At 36.3% G+C, this 24,338-nt stretch overlaps 1 protein-coding gene across 1 annotated transcript in view; it reads left to right on the top strand.

Annotated features, from left to right (window-relative positions):
• LOC113234715 (synaptotagmin-4) overlaps positions 1-24,338 on the top strand; it is a 50,670-nt gene that overhangs the window by 23,811 nt on the left and 2,521 nt on the right. The window contains exons 2-8 of the mRNA XM_026470165.1: positions 11,039-11,164; positions 11,965-12,146; positions 12,557-12,717; positions 21,290-21,424; positions 22,761-22,874; positions 23,027-23,138; positions 23,986-24,113. Of these exons, the coding sequence (XP_026325950.1) occupies positions 11,039-11,164; positions 11,965-12,146; positions 12,557-12,717; positions 21,290-21,424; positions 22,761-22,874; positions 23,027-23,138; positions 23,986-24,113 (958 nt within the window). The remainder of the gene's footprint in view (positions 1-11,038; positions 11,165-11,964; positions 12,147-12,556; positions 12,718-21,289; positions 21,425-22,760; positions 22,875-23,026; positions 23,139-23,985; positions 24,114-24,338) is intronic.

Below are 24,338 nucleotides of genomic sequence, written 5' to 3'. Positions count from 1 at the left end.
TTTAATTTAGGAGCAATTATTTTAATTGTTAATTTTGCTATTTCTCCAATTCAAGGCGTTATTCTCTCGATATACTTTGAGTAGTGAGAACCGATTATTATTATCTCCAGTGTCAAGTCCTGTATAGTGGCGAATTAGGGGATATTTCAATAAAACTTAGCAAACAGCCGTAATTCCACGTACTTTTGAGGTCGGTTTTTTTAGTACTCTGTACTGAGATTATTATATTTGTCCATTATTGCACTAATGACAAAAATACTATTATTGAATATTTACATACTTACAGCTTGTCGTAGAGATACAGATGAGTCTGCAATTGTAAGTCGCCTAATTAGGCAGGCCACTAATGAAGTCTAAAATAGCCTTCTTCTTCTTTGATCGTTGCTAAAAAGGATGTTTTTTAATAATTATTAAAACACATTTTCTTACTTACTTACTTACTTTGCATCTTCATATTTGAAAAGTGATATATATGTATGTATGTACCTATACTAAGTAGTTAAGACCCGTTAGTTTTCAGTTGATCGTACTTACGAGTACGTTCTAGTTTTTAAAAGATTTGCGTACTTAATGTATATAGTAAATTTATTTATTTATTGGTACAGGTAATAAAAAGATTACACAAGAATTAGTAACTTGCATCTGAAAATTGCCGCATGTACCGCATGTAGTTTCTTGTTATTAATCTATGAGTAGGCTGACCGAATAGCTATTGGGGCTGCGCCTGAGGACTGAGGTTGACATTGTGCCAGAATTTCTTTAAAGTGGTTGCAAATTTAAGGGTAGTTTCGTTTTCGTTGGAAGGAGTTTTTCGATACGAGGTCCCAAAAAGCGATCAACAAGTCCATGCAGTGTGAGCCTCCTTGTGTTCCTTGGTTTGACCAAGCAGGGCTCAAATTGTAAGCGCGCATAGACTTCGATCCGAAGGCGTTCAATTTGACAAATGATGTTTTTCTTTTTTTTTTTACTCATAGCTCCGCACTAGGGAACAACCACAATCACGTAGGTGGACAACCACAAATTACACCCAAAATTCCAAAATAATAAATGTATGGCATACAAATACTTCTCTCGAAAGGGAATCGAACCCGGGACCTCTGCGGGGCGGCCCAGCATGATAACCGTTCGGTCACAGAAGCAGTTCTTTTAGTTGTTTAGTTGTTTATATTTGATGAAGAGGATGAATTTTTCCAAATTGCGAAATGTGTGGAATTCCTGAGGATGTATCATAGTACGTTGGACGGAACCTATCAGAGTGCTGTTATTTGAACCGGTTGGTTTTGGTGCATATAATGTTGGGTGGTCCCAGTACGTTCTGAACCAACAAGTAGTGCCGCGAAGATTTTGTGTACAAGTTTTGTTAGGTAGTATTTTGATTTGATTTGTTTCTATTACGTGTTTTCTTGGTTATTAATTATAAATTCTTGATTACAGTAGTAATCATATCGAGATAGTAGTTATTATTTCGAGTTCTTAGGTTTTCGCGATTGTGACACATAGGAAATTAAACTATGTTTCGCTTAGGTTTCTCCGTACCACCAGTTTGGGATTCAGTATTTATTTCCTTTGATGAAAAATCCCAAACAGACATAGACTGCAGTACTAATGAATATGTTATAATTTATTCTAATTTTCATTATCAATTGATAATAAATTTAATTTAATAAAAAAATCATATTGTTAAAATAAAATAATTGTAAAACATAATGTAGCGTAAATTGGAATGTTTTTAAAATTTAAAAGTAAGGTAATAACTTTTGTGGTTTAATAAATAATTAATATACATGACTGGTTGATAACTTTACCGCCTCAGTCTGGGACTGGTATGTTCAATAATAATCAAAGCCCCTAAATAAATTAAGAGTTATAAAAAGTGCTTTCGCTACGTACGTATTTTCTCTGACAATACGAAAGTGCGTCATTTGACTTGTAAACCGCAGATTAGATACAATAATACAATATAAATCTCACGTAATCTCGTCTAGGACGTAGGATGACATTATTTAATTTTAAGCGAGTGACATAATATAATAACGTTCATTAATTTAACCTGCTTTACGCTATTTATACTTGGGTACGGAGAAATGGTTGATATTAATTAATCTTATTGAATATTTTACCTTGTTTTCGAAATGTCTCAGTTTTATAAACTTCTACACGCGTTTGTAGAAGCAAATATTAGCAAATATAGTGAAAAATATATAAATTAATAATAGCAAATATAGTGAAAAATAAATTGAAAATAATATAATAACTAAATAATGATAAAAATAGGAAAGAAAGTAATTATTAGTATTTTTTCATAATACCAAATGTCGGGACGAACAAGTCGTGCGCCTGGTGGTATGCGACACGCCTGTGTCCATCCCAATATGAAACGAGTAAATTATTTACTTTTAAACGAGCGTCCAAATAAATACGAGCGAGGCTTGAAATATACATATATCTTGGATATCTATTTCTCATAATTACACAATCTATTTTATTAAATATTATGATGTTTTTATTTACATATTCATATGCATATTTTTTTGTGAGTACATTCTAGTAGTTTGGTGTTATTATACTTACAACGATCGAACAATCACAAAGAAAATTTCTTTTGATCGGGCTGGATTCGGCTTATAAAACGGCTTTTTTTGCCGGAGTCCCATCTGCGAGAAATCTGTGAACTGTTATTTCACATTTCTTTCGATGCTACGAAAATCACTAAACGCGGTATCTACGTAGAAGCTTCAAGAGGCTATCGTAAAATTCGCAATCCATCTTCATATAAAGAAAAGCTAGGTTATTTTTCCAGGACTTCAGTAATTTGACGCGTGGGCGACTATACACGATTGATTTTCATGTAATGTATCGCTTGACCTTTTTGAAATCTGGGCAAGATAAACGCATTACTTACAATAGTTATTATTATATTGTAACTCAGCAACGTTTTTCTGTTGTCTGCTGAATATTTACACAAACTTGTGTCAAAGTTTCCGGTTCTAAATTGAAATAGAGTTACATTTAAATGCACCTCTAAATTATTGATTGTGTCCAATATTCGGGCGTATAAATATTGGCTTAAAAATTAATAAATAATTTTTAATCACCATGAGTAATCGAAATTTGTTGATTTATAAAACTACGAGAGTTCATGACATGTGATCGGCATCTGATTATCTCTAAATCTTTATAACACCCTGGAGAAGTTAATAGTAATATCGTAACAAAACCTGGCCTCAAACTAGGGAATTTCCTATGAATACCAGAGTTAGGGAATTCACTCCAGGGCACACTATACATAACACTAAAATCAGAACCCATTCAGAAAAGTTCATTTCTTAAATTGGTTCTACTGGTAATCGAACCTGGGACCAGGGCCCACAGTGCAAGCTGTTGACCCACAGAGGTTAAAAAAGTGCTGATGGCAAATTTTTCTTTGTTATGTATTCACTGTAATGTTTACATGCCTTTAAATGAAGGACTTAGTACAGTAAATATGGAAATGAAAAGCAAATTTAACTAGATGACTTTTTTATTTAACCATGTGACGGGATTAACAAGTCGTGTGCCTGGTGTTTAGCGACACACCTATCCATAGCAGTTCCATTGCCACTTTAAATAGCAAAGATCTGAGAGACACTGCTACAGCGCCTGTCACTCTGAGAGAGATCAACACCCTTACACGTCAAAACCGGAACGCGCAGTAACGCTTACATTACTGTTTGGCGACAAAAATAGGTAAGGTGGCAGTACTTTCCTGGACGAACTCTTTCACAAGGAGCTCTACTGCTACTAGTTAAAGATAGAAAATTCCATCAAAAGTCTCTCCTTGAGGGGAATCCTGTCACGGAAGCTGGCAACATTCCCCCTTTTGAATGGCTAAGCGGGAATGGATAACAGCATCAATGTGCTTAGGAGCTTAAAACTACTTGTTAGCCGTTAATACCTAACACGACAATCGTAATAATTGCTTAATCCCAATGTCGATATTATAGTTGCATCGTAGTCCTCAATTTCAATTGGTTTCTGTTAGTGAGATACGCGTAGGCGGAGCGTTCTCAAAGTTTCATCCCTTGAGTATAGTCGCAGAATATCGGATCGTGTTATAATGAATATCACTTGTCCTTGAAAGTTGAAGAAAATTGATCCAGTAAAATGTTAAGTGATATACTTAATAATAATATTTTTATATGCTTATGGTTACCGAGAAAACATTTGTACATAAACAATACAAAATAAAATAAAAATCTTATTATCGTATCGAAGGCATTATCATCAACCCATCTATACTTCCCAATGCTGGGCACGAATCGACATACGAGTAAATTAAAATTAAATAAATGATATACTTACTATAAAGTATATAATACTTCCTACGGCTAAAAAGTCGTTGAAAACCAAATACAGATCTGACAAACAAGCACATGGAAGAATTCGTGAGGTCCGCTGGTTTGTTCCGTGGCTTAGTTGACATAGCGTCTGGCACGGTTTGAAGACGTCAGTTCGAATCTGGCCGATTGGAAGGATTTTTTCTAAGTGCGATCTTTGTATTAATAATTATAACAAACTAGTGGAGTAATTTCACAATAAAAAAAAAATTAATATCAATTCAACACAAATTTAATCAAATGATACACTTAAAAAAACGTAAAAGCTGTTAGAGGGGGGCTAGTGTTAACAGATTAACTGCATGTTTGCAGTTAATGTGTCAAGTCATAATCAACTTCATGCAGTCAAGGTCTCGGATAGCAACGTCACTCTTTAACTGCATGAAGTCGAAACCGACTTCGTGAAGACGAGATCGACTGCATGCAGTTAACGTTTTTAGAAGCAGTAGAGCTCCTTGTGAAAGAGTTCATCCAGGAAAGTACTGCCACCTTACCTATTTCTGGTCGCAGAGGCGCCCATCACCCTGAGTTTGTGAACTGCCTCTGCAATGCACCTCAGATCTTTGCGATTTATAGCTATGGGTGGCACTGTAACTGTTATGGACAGGCGTGCCCTTTACCATTAGGCGCACGACTTGTTCGTTCTATTACTTAGTATCATTAAAAAAAATGCATGAAGTCAACTTCATGCAGTCTAGGTCTCGACTTCATGCAGTCGAGAATTGAATACCACTTCACGCATTAATTGCAAACATGCAGTCGATCTGTTAGCAGCTTAAAGTGCATATTTTATATATGGATGCCATTTTCATGAATAAAAATTGTTTTATTTTTTAATAATTATATATTTATTTTATATGAAAAGAGCATCCAAATATAAATACATTATGTACTTTAGTATCATTTAAGGCAATATTGTAGAAAATACAATGAGCTTACACTTGCGCTGATAGCCTCAATTATAACAAACATACAATATTGATTTTGTGTTTATCGCCTATTTAGACGTCTGAGGAGACATAGGTCATCTCCAACGTCTTCTACGACTTCTTATCGAAAAATAGAACGAGTTAGTCAAAAATAAATGTTATATGAAACCCACAATTGGCAGTATGGAAATGAGTTAACTAATATTTTTAAAGGAATGAAAGTCCCGCCTTAAGTTTGTGTGGTATTATGTATGTATTTTAAATTATATAAATTATTTATTCTCGTAGCAGTGATATATAATTGTGAAAGAATTAGTAACTTATTTCTGCCGCCGAGCAGCAGATGTGAGCTTTACTGTGTTTCGGTTTTGAAGAGTAAGGGTGCTGATGAAACTACAGGCAATGGGACTCAGGGTGACGAGTGCAATGGCAGTGCCTCTCATATCTTTGCCATTTAAGCTCTGAGTGGCACTGCAACTGTTGTGGGTAGGCGGGTCTCTTACTGATAGGCGCACGACTTGTCCGCAGCCTCCGATCTATGATTTTTTTTAACCAGAGCATAAACTTGATAGTAGCGCTCTCACACTCTAGTGTTTCAGATAAATTATCAAAAAAACTCACAAATATGTAATGGGTGGCATTTTTTGGGACCGCAAGAATAAGAACCCTTTAATCTTTATTACCTAATAACTTTTTCATTTGTGTGACATAAAATTAACTATAGGAACCATAAAAATAACCAGGAAAGACAATAGGCAAACAAAGGTTCAAAAATCGATTTAGGATGCGTTCATAAATCAACTCAGGATGTGTTCAAAAACCAACTAGGCGTTTTAAAACCAATTGAATAATCGATAGACAACGAGCGCTAGATGCTAGGCGCTCTGTGAAATAAGTTTTTTTTTTTTTTCAAACATAATGATATTATGATTTTGACATCCCTTGAGATCGCCCCTTGGGGCGAATTGTCGGATTGCCTCCCCCTAGATCTAGGGCTGCTTGTTCGTCTCATCACTAGACATATAAAAAAAATTAAGCCTTCTTTGCATCTGACGTGTAACTCTTTCCGTGTACATGTATTGTTGTACGATATACAAATTTGGGTCCGAAACCAGATACACATACAAAAATAAAAATATGTACGTATGTTATAGTGTCCTACTTATTCGCCAACATTTTTAAGGTCATGTCCAGTACAAGAATCCAACAACATTTACTATCTGACCCCACAGACGACCCCTTTAAAACATCGGACACAAAAAAACCAAGTATAGGTACATACATATTTGCGTACATATTTGGGTCGTGAAGGTTTACTTTAAAATGTCTGTTTTTTCGCCACTCTTGGGGATGCTCATAGTACATAACTGTTTGGTTTTATGTACTGAAAATGCGTTTAGAACGATGTCAACCAATAAGTTATGATCTCATATACCTATAATTATATAATAATATCACAATTTCATATGTACTTAATCTTAACTTGATAAAGGTTAGGTCTGGATAGTAACTTGCTAATAATGATGCTACTTACTCGTTCGGTTAACCAAGGTCCTATCCCTTGAGAATATTGATTTCTTTAATTTTACTTTTGACTTTAATAACTTAAAAGCTTACGCAAAAAGTAGTCTTGGAACGTTTCAAAACTTGGTTTATTACTTTTTTATATACTACCAAGTGACGAAAACAAGTTATGAACAAGTCGTGCGCGTGGTGGCGCCTATCCACAACAATTGCACTACATACACACATCAAAAAAAGTTTGCGATCACTTCGAAAAACTGAAATCTTTTTAGTTACTGTAGATTATGTTATGATTTTTTCTTCTTTTTAGATTCTTTATTTAAAAATAAATTATAACATAAAACAATGACCCCGTTCAATTGTTTTTTCATATAAAAAGGCTTTCAGTCCTAGCTTACGCTCATTCAGAAATCTGATTTAGTCAATTATAAGCGATTCAAGATATTTTTCGCGGAAAGTTGTGATTGAAAAAATGCCAAGAGGATTATCAGAGGTTTTACGAGCTAGAATAGTAACTTTGAGGGAAGAGGATACACCACGAGAGTAATAGCACGCAGACTTGCTATATCCCAATCCTGTGTCTTGGCTACGTTGCAGAGGTATCACGGAATGGGGAATTTAGCTGACCGACCCCGCAGCGGTCGCCCAACTGTTTTGACAGCTGCCCAAAAGCGCTATATTAGATTGCTGGCAGCCCGTGATCCAACAATCAACGCCACTAAAATAAAAGCAGAAGTCAGGGCCGCCTCTGGGCTTGAAGTTAGCACGCAGACCGTTTGCAATAGCTTGCACCAGGCTGGATTACGAGCACGGAGGTCTTGGCGAGCTCCGCTCAATTCCCGGCAACGTCAACAACGAAGATTGCAGTGGGCTAGACTTCGGCAAAATGAAGAAGGTGAGGACGAAAACATTTGGCAAAACTGTCTCTTCGTTGACGAATCCCGAATCAGCACTCATCCAGATAACCGACGTGTCCGTGTCTGGAGAAGACCAGGCGACCATGAAAGACAAAGAACTGCCACTGGAACAGTTCAGCAAGGCGGAAAATCGGTGTCCTTTTGGGGTGGCATTATGATTGGAGCTAGAACGCCTTTGATCCAGTATCGGGGCTTCATGACAGCAGACATGTACAAAGCAGTTGCTATTGATGATATCGTCAGACCATTCCGAGTAAACCATGGGCACCAATTTGTACTGGTCGATGATAATGCGCCCGCACATCGAGCTCAACGAGTCAATGCAGCTCTTCAAGAATACGATATCACACGATTAGACTGGCCTGCCGGCTCGCCCGACTTAAACCCAATAGAGCACGCGTGGGATGCTCTTAAACGAGCAGTATGGAACCGTGAGCCACATCCCCAGACAGTTCCAGAGCTCAGGGAAGCCGCTATTGAAGAATGGGATAGGTTACCTCAGGAAATGCTGGGTAACTTGATCCTCAGCATGCCCAGGAGGATCTTCGCATGTATTCGAGCCAGGGGAGGAGTTATTTTATATTGAATTCACACCTTTTAATAATAAATTGTTGTTTAAGTTTAATTAAACAGTCTTTTTCTTTCTATGAAATTTCTATCACTATTACATTATGATTAATGGCTCATTTTTTTAAATAAATAATAAAAAATAGTTTTATATTTTAATTTCAAACAGGGTATTCCTATTTAAAGAAAGCATACAACATAGATTTTTCTTGATAAAGTTAAATTTAAAGAATTATAGGAGATTATGCTATTGATCGCAAACTTTTTTTGATGTGTGTAGGGCGCACTATAAGTTTCCGGAACTGGCCACTTACATAAACAATATTTAAAAAGTAATTACAACATTTGAAAATGGAACTCTTTGGCTGTAGATTACAGTTTGTTTCATCTGACTGTCGCTTGTTTTTACACTGTGGCGTCATTTTAGAAATTGGTTGTCTACATCACCATGGATTTAACTTGTGAAAAATTTCGTAGCATGATTTTCTACGACTTTAAGTGTAATATAACTACTCAGCGGAGCTTCGCTCGGCTTCAAACTGCCTTTGGCGACGAAGCACCATGCAAGACGCCTATTTATAGCTGGTTTGCAGAATTCAAACACGGTTGTGTGAATCTCAGTGACGAATTTGGTGATGGTCGCGCGTCAACTGCTGTGAACAACAAAAACATCGATATTGTGCGCCGTATGATCAAAACATAGAGGCATGTGACATACCATGAGATTCGGGCATCTTTAAGCATAAGCATGAGTCAAATACAATCAATTCTACACAAACATTTGGGTGTGAGCAAGCTGTGCCCTCGGTGGATCCCACACAATTTGACTTTGGCTCAAAAAACGGATCGCGTCACTTCGTGCAATGCCATGCTAACCAGATTCAACGTAGGGGCGGCAAATTTGGTGTGGGACATAGTAACAGGTCTAAACATGGATTTATAGTTACGATCCCAAAACAAAGCAGCAATCGAGCGTATGGGTCTTTCGAGATGAGCCGAAACCAACCAAAGTAGCGCGAGTGCAAAGTGCCTCTAAGCGGATGATTGCTTCTTTTTTTAATAAAACTGGACACGTGGCTACCGTTGTTTTGAAACATCGTTGTACCGTGAATAGTGATTGGTGCACGACCATTTGCTTGCCGGAAGTTATTGACAAACTACGTAATAAAGCTCGCATGGTTTTTGTATGTTGTTAAAATAAGTTAACACTTTCGGGAAGTAAAATTATAGTGACGAAATTTGTTTTTTGGATAAAAATGATGGTCGGTCGTTTTCAAACATTCGATCACATTGTATTCATTACATTCACAAAGTCGGACGAGATAAACGACATGAGTAAAAAGCGGTCGTTCACGGACACTCAATCCTTAGCCGTAAACCTGCGCAAACTACATGCCAGCTTTATTAGCCACACCTAAACTAACCTAGTTATACCTAAAGAAAATAGAATAAAACAGTGACATTGACTTGTCCTCACACGAAGCTAGGTAGGTAAAATCTACCGTGAACAATGTTTGTTCCCACAAATACGTAAACAAAAAATGCGAGTTCAGGTTGTTTGCCGGATACATCGCACACATTCGGTTATTTACTCGGGGATTTATTGGGAAACTTGTCTGATCCTAGGTATTGAATTACATACTTACTACAAATCCAATACTGGAATTCTTGTTTTTCACATGGAGACTTTTGCGACACTTAGAAAATTCGATAACTAATAGAACTGCTACATATCTTTTGTTATGTCTCTTTTGGCGCTTTAAAAGGGTAGAGTTATGTGCATACTTCATTTGCACCGATTATAATATAAGCTTACGTATAACATCCAAAATAATGCCTTGTGACAGAACGTTGGGTACGTTCTAAAGATGAGTTGTCTCTACACTGAAGCGAAGAAGAATAAAAAATATATACTTTATTATTTATCCACTCCACTAGTTTCTTATTATTATTATTGATACAAAGACCGACAGAGTTAGATTAGGGATAGAATATCATGTAAGTAGAATATGTAGAGTTATAAATACAGTGATAAAGAACTTATACGTTGGTTGTACTGGCATAGACATCGGCCACTCGTTACCCATTTCCGCACCCTAGTTGTCTGTCTGGCAGGAAGGGTTAATTTGTCCCGAGTATCTAAGCTTTCGGGATATTGGCACTAAAGTTTTTTTGCCAGTAAAGGGAGTAAAAAAATGTAAATTACACTGATTTTGCTCAACATTAAAAGTGAAACAAAGAAAGATGAAAAAAATTGGAATGTTCATTTTCTTTTTAATTAAAATTTTAACTTTAGAATTTAAAACAGGTCGTAAATATTTTAAAACTGTCGTGAAAACCTAAAACATGCTACACTGAACAATTTTTCGAATTGTAGTACAGAGTACTAAAAAACCGACCTCAAAGGTCATTCATCCTCTAGTTTGCCACCCTTAGAGGTGGAATATTTTCTTCAAATTTAAATGGGACTACCACTGTGGTACCCTCTTTCCAACAAAAAAGAATCATCAAAATCGGTTTACAAACCGAGTTTTCGCGTAACAGTATAAAAAAAATAAAGGTTTTCAATTCGGCTGTATACAACATACAGCCGAATTGAAAACCTCCTCCTTTTTTTGAAATCGCTTAATAAGGACATGTTTTCGATGTTTCAAAAATAATTTGATGACGCTACTTTCTGCCTGATTTTTTGGATTATAGGATCTAAATGTTGTCATTGTTACAGCTGGCGAATTGCATGGTGCGACATTCTGGCTGCTGGTGTGTGGCGCCGCAGCGGCCGTGGTCACTGTTCTCGCCGCTCTCGCCTGCTGGGTCACGCGCCGCAGGAACTCGTTGGCCCACAAACTTGGTACGTATGTTACATATAAATCGATACCTTCCAAGTAAGTTGTTCTAAGTAAGCAAGGAAATCATCTTTCAAACATGGAACCTATAATATACATAAAAAAGGGATATATTTTCAGTTCAAAAGCAAAAAATGGTATTTTGACTTGCAACAACTTATGTGGGAGTTGTCGAAATATAAACATAAGAATCACCTGTTGAATACATCTTGTCTAGTAATTGTGCCTAATAATCATAGGGCATGAACGCAACGCCTTGGGATGGGCCTTTTTTTCTTATAATATTAAGTGACAGCACGAATAAGTCGTGCGCCTGATGGTATGTTACACGCCTGTCCATAACAGTTGCACTCAGAGTTTTAAATAGCAAAGATCTGAGGGGCACGCTCACTACGCCCGTCACCCTGAGACATAAGTTGACAAGTCCCATGTGCCTGTAATTTCCTTTAAGAGGGTCATGTATTCGTGAAATTAAAATGTTCTGATTTGTATCTACCTATCACAAATGAAATATGTATAGACTTTTTGTTAACAATTTTTTTATAGCGTAATTACATATCACAGTCTGAACTACAGGTCGCTGGATTTTCCAACGCTAAACGTCTGCTCCACAGGCTTCATAGTTTCAGTACCGTTGTTATTGTATACGTTTAACAAAACTCTCCAACGCCAGACGAAACATTTTCTGAATTGGACTCGGATTTTTGTAGCATACTTTGTGTGCACAGGTCAAACATGCTATGTTTTAGTTATCATTAATGAAATATTCGTCGTAGTAAGTGTTTTTTAATTGTGTGTCCCACAGGTAGCAAACGTGGTCCGGATAAGGCGCTCGTGTTCCAGCCTCCACGACGCGCTACGGCTGTGCGGTCTCCCGGTTCCGCTACGCACTACCTACGCAAATCGCCATCGCCTACTGCGCCCACTGCACCGGCTACATCCCCACCGCATCCTCATCCGCCGATAACTAATCATACTGGATCTAAGGTATAGCAAAGTATATATACCGTGGTCAGCTATACTAGGGTACATATTCTACAAAATGACTTGCAGAAATTTGTGCTTTGATACAATATGGGCTAATAAATGTATGAAAAAACATTGAAGAAAGGCGAAAGTCAAGAGTGTCCTTAACCGACGACCATGTATCACAGCACTGATGCGTGTTGATGAGGAAGATGAGGCAAATGGAAGGTTGTTGTCTCTGCCGATTTAAAAAAGGCGTAAACTATGCGTGCATAAACATTACCAATGTAACATCGTGTGACGCCATATACTACTCCCGGTTTTCACCCAAGCATTTCACATCGTTCACAGTCAGTATTCATAGTTCCTAGTAGGGGTGTATTATTTATGACTGTAACTAAAAATGATGATACAATGAGCATCCTTTACAGTCCCCATCTGGAGGCACCACTCCTCACTCGCCTACTGCCCCCACCGAACCCACTCCGCTGAGCAAGGAGCTGGCCGATGCTAACTGCACTGAGAAGATCAAGCCTGTGGAGCCTGAGCCTAATAACGATGGCAAACTTGGCGATCTGCACTTCAAACTGCGGTATGTAATTAATTCTACATTAAAATAAGAAAATAATTTTGATTTTTCAATTCCATTTGTACAGGGATCACCAATATGCGCGAAGCATTTTGTTTTCGCCTTCTCAATGTATAGGACAAAGTAATGGAATACACAACCGGTAACCGGTAATCTCTACCTAATTTCGGTGGCAATTTTTATTATTTATGTATATTATCGGAAAATATTAAATCATATTTCGGGACACTATACACGAATATTAAATAATATTTCATGATAATATTGTAGAATATTCAAATAATAAAAATTGCCACCGAAATTAGATAGAGAATACCACTAAAATGAAAATTACACTTTCAAACGTGTATCTATTTTACATTTTTTTAAATTATGAATAGGTATCGCGGGATTCAATTTACTAGAGAATAGGTGAATCTATTCTCTAGTAAATTGAGTCCTGTGGGAAATTAAATAAATAATTTATATATCATATCGCACCCTTGATGTAATAAGGCCACATCTGCGAAATGACTTTTCAGGAGAGAGCTTTAAAGATTCTACGAACGAAATTAGTCGGAAACTTTTTATGCATAAATAGGAGAGTTATAAAATTTCACATGTACGTAATTTGTTTCATGTAGTTCGTATTATTGTTTGACTTTCATATGATAAAAGCACTCTTGACGTATGATCACATATGCCTTTATTGTACATACCAAAGGTACGTTTCGGGATCGTGAAATATTATTCGATAATTATACGATAACGTACTTGAACATTTAAATATTCAACACTGCCACGGAAATAAGGTAGTGAACACTAGTTCGAGAATGACCGATATAGTTTTATCGTTTGTCAGTATTGCGCTTTTACAATAGTTATATATTCTTATTCTTTTTCACACGATAATTTAAATTTAACCAACTGAACCTAATAGTATAATAATCCGGAAGACAACAGTATCATTTTCAAAGTAATAGGATTCATTAATTAATAACTATTGTATATTTAATCACACAACGAGTAAACACGCAACTTCGCTTATTCCGGTTTACAAAGCCCATGTCTAAGCAATCAAAACGAAGTTATGTAACGAGCTGCTCAAGTTTCATGTTTTCCTTCTCACCAGGCTAGAATTATGTTTATTAATTTGTGTCGTACATAATATTCGGAAGGGGAAAAAGTAATTCGTACTAACAGTCTAGTGAGAAGTCGACGGTTATCGACTATCATTTCCCTATATCCTTGTGGAGATATATATCAATAGCAGTAGAGTTCCTTGTGAAAGAGTTCGTCTAGGGAAGTAGCATAGAGTTCCTTGTGAAAGAGTTCATCTAGGGAAGTAGCATAGAGTTCCTTGTGAAAGAGTTCGTCTAGGGAAGTAGCATAGAGTTCCTTGTGAAAGAGTTCGTCCTGAGAAATACTGCCACCTTACCTATTCTGTTATAGGTGAAATTACTGGCAGGTGGGACTTGTCAACTTATGTTCAGAGTGACGGTCGCGATGGCTGTGGCCCTCAAATTTTTGCAGTTTAAAGCTCTGAGTGGCACTGCAACTGTTATATGTAGATAGGCGTGTCGCTTACCACCAGACGCACGACTTGTTCGTTCCGTCACTTGGTATCATACAAAAATCTATTAAATAAAACCTAATTTCTAAGTTTTGAGAGGTATTACTACTTACTCACAACCACTCACAACACTTGGAAAACACGTGAAGTCCCAAAGGCCTCTTTAGAGAAGACCTGTGCCCAGCAGTGGAATGTAAGTGTAAAAAGGATTGCCGATTACTAACAACATTATTGAGTATTAAAACTTTTTATTTCTGTTATACATACAATTGTAATTGTACATTTGCTTCAAGGGTTGTTGAAATTCTTTTAAAGTCACGATTCGTCCTTTGTTCAGGTAAACAAACAACAATAAGTTGAAGAAATAAGGGTTGTTTACCAGTCACTTTGTTATTTATGTTTATATATATATATGTGAAAACGAAGGTAAGCCATGTAATACAATTAATCAGAACATGTTTGGAATAGGTTTCGATTTAAACTGTTTATTTCTATATAAAAGTACAATGACCATATTGTCTATTTATTTATTATACATTACATAATTACAAAATACATCTTTCAGAGCTATGGTTTAGTACTTATACTCGTCAAAGAGCCCAATTCATTCATGTTTCAATTTGATACTAACGATTTACAACGAAAAGCTAAAAGAAAAATGTTTTGCTAGTAAAAAATTGAAATTCACAGCACAATTTACCAATTTCGGTAATCACATCTAATTTGTAATTTAAAACCGACCGATCCTTGGCATCTACCAGGAAAACCCATTATAAAATCGATACTTCAGCGCCAGGGCTTTGTCCTCAGAAAATAATTGACTGCAACACTCTACGAGTATACATATAATTATCTATCAACTTAGTTTACTTGTGTGGACTATGAACATTGTATAGTATACAAATTACACATTTACAGTTTAGTGTACATTTAATTACACGTTTGAAGTCTAAAGTGGCAACACGACGCTGCTTTTTATACAATAACTAAAATAGCACTGTGCTCTTGAACTAAGTATACTGCGACATCTAGAGTAAACGAAACTTGATCGTGAATACCTATCTTCTTACGTCAAAAAAAAATTGTATATGTACGAAGATGGTCTCTGTCCGACGGGCTGTATGTGTGCCTACTTCAAAATCGTAACTAGTGTTTTGCGATGCTGCGTTATTGTAAAAAACTTTTTTGGAGAAAAAAAGTTTTTTATTGTATTTGAATTTGTAGTTTGTTGCGTTTTATATATGCGTTATACTTAATTGAAAACGGTTGTTTCAGTTTACTTATGGTGATGCAAATAAGGAAAAGTACATGCGCTAAAAGTGCGTATACTTTTTAATAACGAGATCAATTGGTTTCTAAAAGCATGCCTCGTTCGTTTTTGACTGTAGTTAATTTCAAAAACGATAGAAATTCATAAAGATAATGCTAATACCATTACTAATTCAAGTAGAAATGTTCAGACGCGCCAGGACGCGTTGCCCATTTTAGCATATTTATTAATAGCATAATGAAGGGGAGGAGGCATGAGTAGAAATGTGAAAGTGTGATGGAAATAAGGTTTTTGTTGGTAAAAATAGCTATAATAAGATTGTTAAAAGACAAGAGTTAACTGTTAAGTTTATATTTTTTTAACGCTGTGTTTGCGCGTTACTAGGGAAACCCTATATCGCTGGTGCCATGGACACACATAGACAATTACAGAATTAAATGTACAAATATTTCTCCAGGCCTGGGGTTCTAATCTGTGACCTCTGCGTTACGTCCAGCATAGTAACCGTTCGGCCACAGAGGCAGTTAAATTTAATTTAATGTTCAATAAATAATATTAACATTCGCTAATATTAATGCAAAAGTACATAAATATGTACTTATAACTAACTCACGAATAATAACTTCAAACAGTTTAAAATTAATAAGAATGAAGATTATTTTTGTTGTTGTTTGGTTTGAAAATAATCTATAACATAATCTTACCTATGGAAGTCTCGCCGTGTGACATTAAAAAGGCTCCCTTTACTTCTCTTTATTGCGATCGCAATATTGAGCGTCGCTATAAACTCGGTACTTTACCTGGTAGATGCCTGATGTTCTGAGATACGAGTAAAATATTTACTTCCTTATAAAATTCGTGTTAAATTGATTTCAAAGTGTTGTTTCTGTGCAATAGAAGCAAACGAGTCAACCGAGTCAACCTCCAAGAAACAAATTGAAACTGTTTGCGTAAACGACGTATGTACAAGCGGTTGCGATAGTAAAATGTCACGTACAATATTACATGGGAACAATTTATAACAACAGGCGTTGCTTTTGTTCTTACACTTGTGTATGCCTCTGTAATGCTCGAGGGAAATGCAAATGATGTATCATAAAAAACTAGCATACATAGATTGTGTATTTGTACTACTCTAAGAGCAAGTCTACCAATTTTTTTTCTAATATCAACTGACGCGACGAACAAGCTCTGCGCCTGATGGTTAGCTACACGCCTATCCATAACATAACTGTTGCCCCTGAGTTTTAAATCGCAAAGATCTGAAGGACTGGAGGAGTGTCACTGCACCCGTCACCCTGACACATAAGTTGACAAGTCCCAGGTGCCTGTAATTTCACCAATACCCTTACCTGTCAAAACCGGAACGCTGTAATGCTTACATTATTGTTTGGCGACAGAAATGGGCAAGGTGGCAATATTTTCCTGGACGAACTCATTCACAAGAAGCTCTATTGCTACTAAAACTCATGTTACATTTTTATGTTTTTGTAAGTCACTAATATGGGTAGTTCGAACGCTTAGGATACCTATATTCATAATATACTTCTATGTTATATTCGCGTATGATTTAGAATCATTACCACAGCAACGACATTTACTTATATAAGATATCTGACAATTCACTGCAAGGTTAATCCCGTTTACATGCCTGCAATTGTCCTAGTTTCTCTTAAGAAATTGTTTAGATATCTGAAGTATCCACAGTATCGACACTATTACCATTCATATTGCTTCTAAGATAGGATCTACATTCCAATAGTGGAATTCCTATTCAACAAAACAGCATACATAAACAGTGACATACACACTCCTTATTATTAGTAACGTAATCGACATTTTTAGCGAAGTTTAGTTTATAACAACATCTGGAATCAGCGATGTTTATACAAGCAGTTTTTTACGTCTTATTTAGTTAAGCAAAATTAACGTAATTGACATTTTTTAATAGGAAAAAACTTTAGCTGCCAATATTTCGAAAATTACCAAAATGCAAACGCGTTATTGACTAGGAGAGCAGCACAGTACATTTAGATACATAGTGCTAGTTAGCTTCCACTTTTGACGTTTTCATGGACCGTACTAGAAGGGAAACTCAATCAATAAGTTAACTTTGGCTTCTCTTACTTCAGAGAATATTAAATCCTTAATTGAGTTATACAGTCTTTGGGGTAAAATGGGAAGGATGGAAGTTTTCGCACTAACGAGAAATATCTGGACAGGTTTTATACGTATAACTGCAATAAACAAGTACTAGGGTATATTCACGTTTAAGTTGGCGTACATTTTGATTGCGAATATTGAAACAATATAACCATTTAGGATTTAGGATGATTATCATTTCTCCACGCATTTGTTTATAGGTATTTGAAAATTATCCCAGGATATTATATCATGTGTATTAATTATATTTTATATCGTATTGTGATTAAACTTCTACCTTTACAGAAATAGAAAAAAATAACAAGTAATGCATTTCTTTCAGCATTATTAATAGTCGATACTACCTCAGCTCGAATTCGACTTTTCCCGTACTAATACGGTTCATTTTGCTTGGATCGAGCGGCAGGGACTCTAGAATAATACTAGAAATATCTAAAATTTAATGTAAAACGGTCCCCTACATTTAATCTGATAGAGAGCCTTTAGTTGACCTATAAGAAGTAACAATAAGTTTTCAGATAACGAAAGTATTCTTAACAAAGTAATAAAACTGTCTTCTAATTGAATAAAACAAAACTATGTTTATTTTTAAGCAAAGTGTACAAAATTTTGTATTCGAGCAGTTGTTCGAAACAAAATCCTCTCTACGAATGTCTTATTAGATGTATGGGAGCGTTTAACGTTAAAATTGTGGGTGATTATAGTTTTATTTCAGAAAGTTACTCGTGTCGTTATACACTTTAGGTAACGTACTTTCGCTACCAGTTTAAAGGTTTTTAATATCTCTCATATTTACGGAATAATCGCGTGGGCACACTTAACGATTACATCCTGTCTAAGTGAAATTTTATAACTTAATATATTATGTGAAATTTTATAACTTTCCTATTTAAACCTCTTTCCCGAAAAGCTGTCATTTTGCAGATGTGGCCTAATTACATCAAGCGTAGGATATCATCATCCAACCCAACCTTTAGAACTCAAATATTTATTAAAGCAACAAATTAGGTTATTTCGATAAACAACAACGACAAGTATTTCAATTTTGTCGACTTTGCTTTATGATTTGCTGTCAAATGGCGTCCTCCACGCCATTGCCAGTGCCGTCAAGGAGGCTCCCCATCGAAATAAGTTCACTTAATATCTGACTTACGTAATAAATCTGTAATAAGTTATCTTTTTTAAGGTTCTCAGGGAAATCTACTAAATTGAAAGTTAGACCGAATATACAAGATGTCACAAAAATACCATTGGCCGTAGACCTTACTTAGGAAAACATTATTTAATAGCAGTAGAGCTCTTGGTGAAAGAGCTCGTTCAGGGAAGTACTGCCGCCTTATTTCTGCCGCCAAGCAGTAATGTGAGCATTGCTCTGTTCCGGTTTTGAAGGGTGAAGGTGCTGGTGAAATCACAGGCACATGGGACTTGTCAACTTGTGTCTCAGGGCGACGGGCGTAGCGGGCATTGCTCCTTAGATCTTTATATTTAAAGCTTTGAGTGGTACTACAACTGTTATGGACAGGCGCGTCGCTTACCACCAGGGGCACGACTTGTTCGTCCCGTCACTTGGTATTATAAAAAAAACATTAAATTCTAAATTTGGCTTTGATTGACCACGCACATTTTGTGTAAACGCACCACTGCTGGCCTAATGGGGACTTCACACGTTTTCCAAGGATTATGAAACTTTTTCGACGTACATGTTTCATTACGATGTTTTCCTTCACCGAAAAACTCATAGTAAATTTCAAATTTCGCACATAAATTCCGAGGAATTCAGAGGTGCGAACACACGGTCTCAGCTTGAGAGGCGGTAGGTCAAAGCATTAGGTCACCACGAGCATACTTCGCGATTTTAAAACAACGCTTTTATAAAAGTTGTTTGTTGCCATTATTATAATTAATAGCTAGAATTTGTACACAAATCCCTTTCGTCACCAGCGTTCTGCATAATAATGAAGCTTAATTTCAAAATGCCACGTTATAGCAATTTCATAATACGACTGTGAGCCAAAACGAATATTACTAACTGAAATAAACTATATACTATATAGTATTACATAATGGAAAGCCCTCAAAAGGTCAACCTATTGTTAAATTTATAATACCTTTAATTGAATGAAACTAGAGAAATGTTATTGTTGTGATAACTTATCTGGTTTGGTTGTTGTTTGTGAAAGTTTCATTACATGAAATAGAGATTAATTTAAATACAGAATAGAATAACAGATATTTATGTAAGTATTTATATGTCAATACCTCTATTACTAGGTTTTTATATGCAATTCTTTAAACAAAAATATATTACATAATACAGGATTATTTGTAAAATATTAACACATCACAGGATCATATTACTAACATCATAAACAACTATCGTTGTTCCATGACTTTTTATAATTCCTTAGGTTTTACTTTCGTATAAAAAAAATAGTTATTTGTTATGCAAGGCTGCAAAGTTGTTGTGACGCGAGTGCTTGGATTGAATCCTGAGCAAGCGAAGGAGACTAAGGGTCGTATTCCAGAACTCTACTCAATGCTTAAGTCAGGATCTGAGTATGATTTCAAGCACTGGAAATACGACTCTAATGGCAGGGACTTGAGTATGATTTAGAGTGCTTTAAACCATTCTCAAATCCTGGCTTGAGCATTGAGTAAAGTTCTAGAATACGACCCTAAGAAGCCTGAGCGTAGCAAGGGTTTCCAGACACGAGACGCCAAACAACTATGTTGCCGAGCGAAACACTATTTTTTCACCGAAAGAAAAATTTACAGTCCATCGGCAAGTTCGAATTTCAAAAACCTTTTCCACGCTCGCCTGGAAAACGCGCTTTTATGTGTAGTTTTCTAATGAGAAAGAAAGCCTTTCCGAGCTGAGGTGAAAGCATATTTAAATAGATCGCTCTGAACGGTGATAACTCTAACAAAAGAAAGCGCTAGCGTAAATACCAGTCTGATGCAAAACCCAGAGGCGCGGTTGGGATTCGTCGAGGAGGACACTACGTTTCAACTTACTACCTTAACACTAACGAGTAATATTGTACATAAAGTTACAAGAATTGAAGAGTATGTAGCTTAGTAGGTTTTCTTTTTCTGTATCTAATGGAGCAATAAACATGTTTGACGGAACTCCACTTATACCATTCTTCCATGAGGTATGCGAAATACAGATCTAACATCAAGATATAACCCTATCTATTTTTCTAATATTCTATTTGGCGACAAATAGAATCACCTACTTACATGTTCTTCTGAATGTGATATTAAACGAATGAAGGATGAATCCAGGAGACTAGAATTTCTTTCCCTGATAATTAGAAAAATACTTTATTAAGCCTGATGTAAAAGCTGGCACTGCTAAAGTGTATGTAGCCCCTCGGTGAATAAGAATCATAATTTGTCAGCATCAAGTAAAATATTTACAATATTCTCTTCATTTGTAATAGAACGCATTAATTTCCATAACCAATAAACTTGTTTATCATAGAATAACAAGGAAAAAATATTTTTACTGGCTACACGTCGTGTCGTTTTACAATCGAGTGTAATAGTCTTAGATAAAGCATTCAATCTTTCTCGTGTATTCACAGATATGAGAACGAGAAGAGCGCTTTGGTGGTATCAGTGGTATCTTGCCAAGGATTGCCGGGACGCGAGCCCGCTGGCCCCGACCCCTATGTTAAGCTGCAGCTGCTACCTGATAAACAACACAAGGTTAAAACCAGGTAAGAAATAAAAAATAGAAGAATGAATTTTTAAAGTATTGTATGTAAATATATAATCATTGCCAGCCCTCTTGTCGCACTTGCTGTGTTTTATTCCTACATTTCTCGTTAGGCATCTAAAAATACGAGTGTTACCCAGTAAATAGATTACGTTCTGCTCCGTAGCTGCTAGGGACGGTACTAGCGCGTCCATATTGGTGTCAGAGTGTTCCTCTGTTCAGTGGCCGTCCAGTTTCTATCGTTACTTTTATTTCCCTTCCCGTTATTTCACAAATTTGAAATATGTGTCTCAATTGAAAATCACGCGAGCGTGAAGTGAAAGAATGAAAGGAAAAAACGTTTATTCATTAAATTGAATCACTGTACACATTTTAATCTAATGCTTAAGATTAAAGCAACATTGACTTAGTAATTTTCAGTCAGTAAATGTGCATAGTGGCGCTAAAGTGGAAAAGGATACGACTCAGCGACATGGAGACATGGATAGATATTGTACTACTGTGACAACATGTCCATCTCGGGCGAGATAGACGCTGATTTTCGGTCGTTCTGTTTCAGTGTTGGCTAAGTCCTATTGGTAGCACGGTTTTTGTTGGCTAAAAAGAATAAACCGATTGAAATGGTGCATTGGGTTTAAATATGGGCGACGCGCGATGCAGCACTTTGCCGACGACGTGGAATTGCGGGAGGGGTGGCTAACTGGTTGAAGTCTCTAGAAGCAGAATTTTATAACATTGTAATTTCAGTCCTTGTACGCCGCTATGATAAGTTCTTAAGTTTGTATGGAGACATGACGAAAAGTAGTGTACAATTGTCGCTTTCAAATGTAATGCTTGTAGTCTTTTTTTTATAAACCTTTTCATTGGAAAATAAGTCCAGACAACAAAGCGTCACAATATTTTCAAATCTATCAAAGTTCTTTAGGTTAGACAATTGGGCAGCCATAGCATTGACACCATTTGCCGCATTTGTTTACATTACCTTGATACACTCGTAGTAACGTGACATTCAAGCGCAACGACGATTGATTTAAAAAAAGGACTGTTTTTGTAACATTTGAGAACCGTTTTTGATGTTATTTTTTTGTTGGAAAGAGAATTACAAATTTGAAGAAAATATTCCACATCTAAGGGTGGCAAAATAGGGGATGAATCCAGTTTGTTGGATTTCACCCACTTTCCGCCGACCGATTTCTATAAAACTTAGTATACTTCTGAAGTCGATTTATTAAAAATAAAAATGCCGTAATTTTTGAGTCATCATTTTAATCGATTTTCTCTGCTGTAATCATAGCCTATATAACCTAAGCAATTAGTCTAACTACATTGTATTGCAGAGTTGTACGAAAGACCCGTTGCCCGGTATACGACGAGGACTTCACATTCTACGGTATCGTTCCACATCAACTCGCAGCCATTACTCTCCACTTCGTTGTACTCAGCTTCGACAGGTACTTACAATATTATAAATACTGTTCTTACTTTATTTCCAACAGCGTTAGAACAAAAATTGTTTATCCTTTTGCTGGTTAATCGGTATTGTTCAGAAATAGCCATGTACAGGTAACATGAATCAATATAATGCGTGGCTTGTCGATTGCAGATATTCCCGCGACGAGATAATTGGCGAAGTGGTGGCTCCGTTATCGAACTTGCAGCTACAAAGCGGAGAGGCTATGGCGCTCTGCCGAGAGATACAACCACGCAGCCTCAAGGTAAGTTATTTTTCTATTTATGACTTTCAAATACCTACATTTTGCTGTTCGCCCATCCAGAATAAATCAACACCAAACATCTTGTAGATATTGAAATGATGCACCTACGCAGAACGTCTTAGCAATAGGTTCTGCTCTCTTATTAAATAATAGTTGCTTCCTAGAATTGTTACCATCTACCATATTAGTTACAAGTATAAATTATACATACGGAAATTGTGACCATTGATTGGGAAGGAAGTGCCTCCCAAGATACAGGTTCGCCTAGGTGATAATGTATATGTAGGTACTTGCTCTTATATCAATAAATATTTCATCACGTTTCATATTTAAGGTAACTTTATTAAGGTCATTGTCATTATTATTGAAAATAAATGATTGTTATTCTTACGGAAACGATTTCATCATACCTAATTGACTTCCAATAACTGACGACATAAACAACTTTAGGTGCGAAATAACGTGCGTGCAAGCATAAACGAAGACCCCTTTACCTGGAGAAAGTTGGTTTAAATGTAGGTGGTCATCTCCGAGTGTAGTTCAATAGGATTAAACTTTTTGAATTATATTTTTGGAAGGTAGTTTTTAGGTCAATATTTAGCTTCACACGTCTTCCAAGAGATTCAACAATGGCCCTTGTTCAGCTGCATGAAGCTTTTCTAATGAAATTTTCCTTGGATTTTTAAGTATCTAATACGTAATATATTAAAATATATATATATATATATATATATATATATATATGCGTTGAGTATAAAATCCAGGATTTCCAATATAGAAGGCACGCATCCTGCCAATTAAGCTAACACTGCCTACATTTTTAAGTACTACAAATGTGTGTGTGCAGATGCGTAGCGTGGGCCGCGGCGAGGTGCTAGTGTCGCTGTGCTGGCAGCCGGCCGCCGCGAGACTCACCGTCGTGCTGCTCAAAGCACGCAACCTGCCCAAAATGGACGTCACGGGACTTGCTGATCCGTTAGTATAATAATAATATAATAAATATAAATAATAAATAATTACTTTTCATTTTAGTGTGGGCCGTTTTAAATCTTTCTCTCCCTAAATACAGATTTGTTTAAATCCTTTTTAACTTTACCGGAATTTTTCCTTATAAAATATCAAAATACTCCTATGTCCCACACCCCTATGTCTAATAATATATTGACCAAAATAGTCATTTTAGGATCAATTCGATTGATA

Source organism: Hyposmocoma kahamanoa, unplaced genomic scaffold (genome assembly GCF_003589595.1).
Source record: "Hyposmocoma kahamanoa isolate Upper Pololo Valley unplaced genomic scaffold, ASM358959v1 86, whole genome shotgun sequence".
Lineage (NCBI taxonomy): Eukaryota > Metazoa > Arthropoda > Insecta > Lepidoptera > Cosmopterigidae > Hyposmocoma > Hyposmocoma kahamanoa.
The sequence above is the reverse complement of the archived record's forward strand: the minus strand, read 5'-3'. Positions and strand labels throughout refer to the sequence as shown.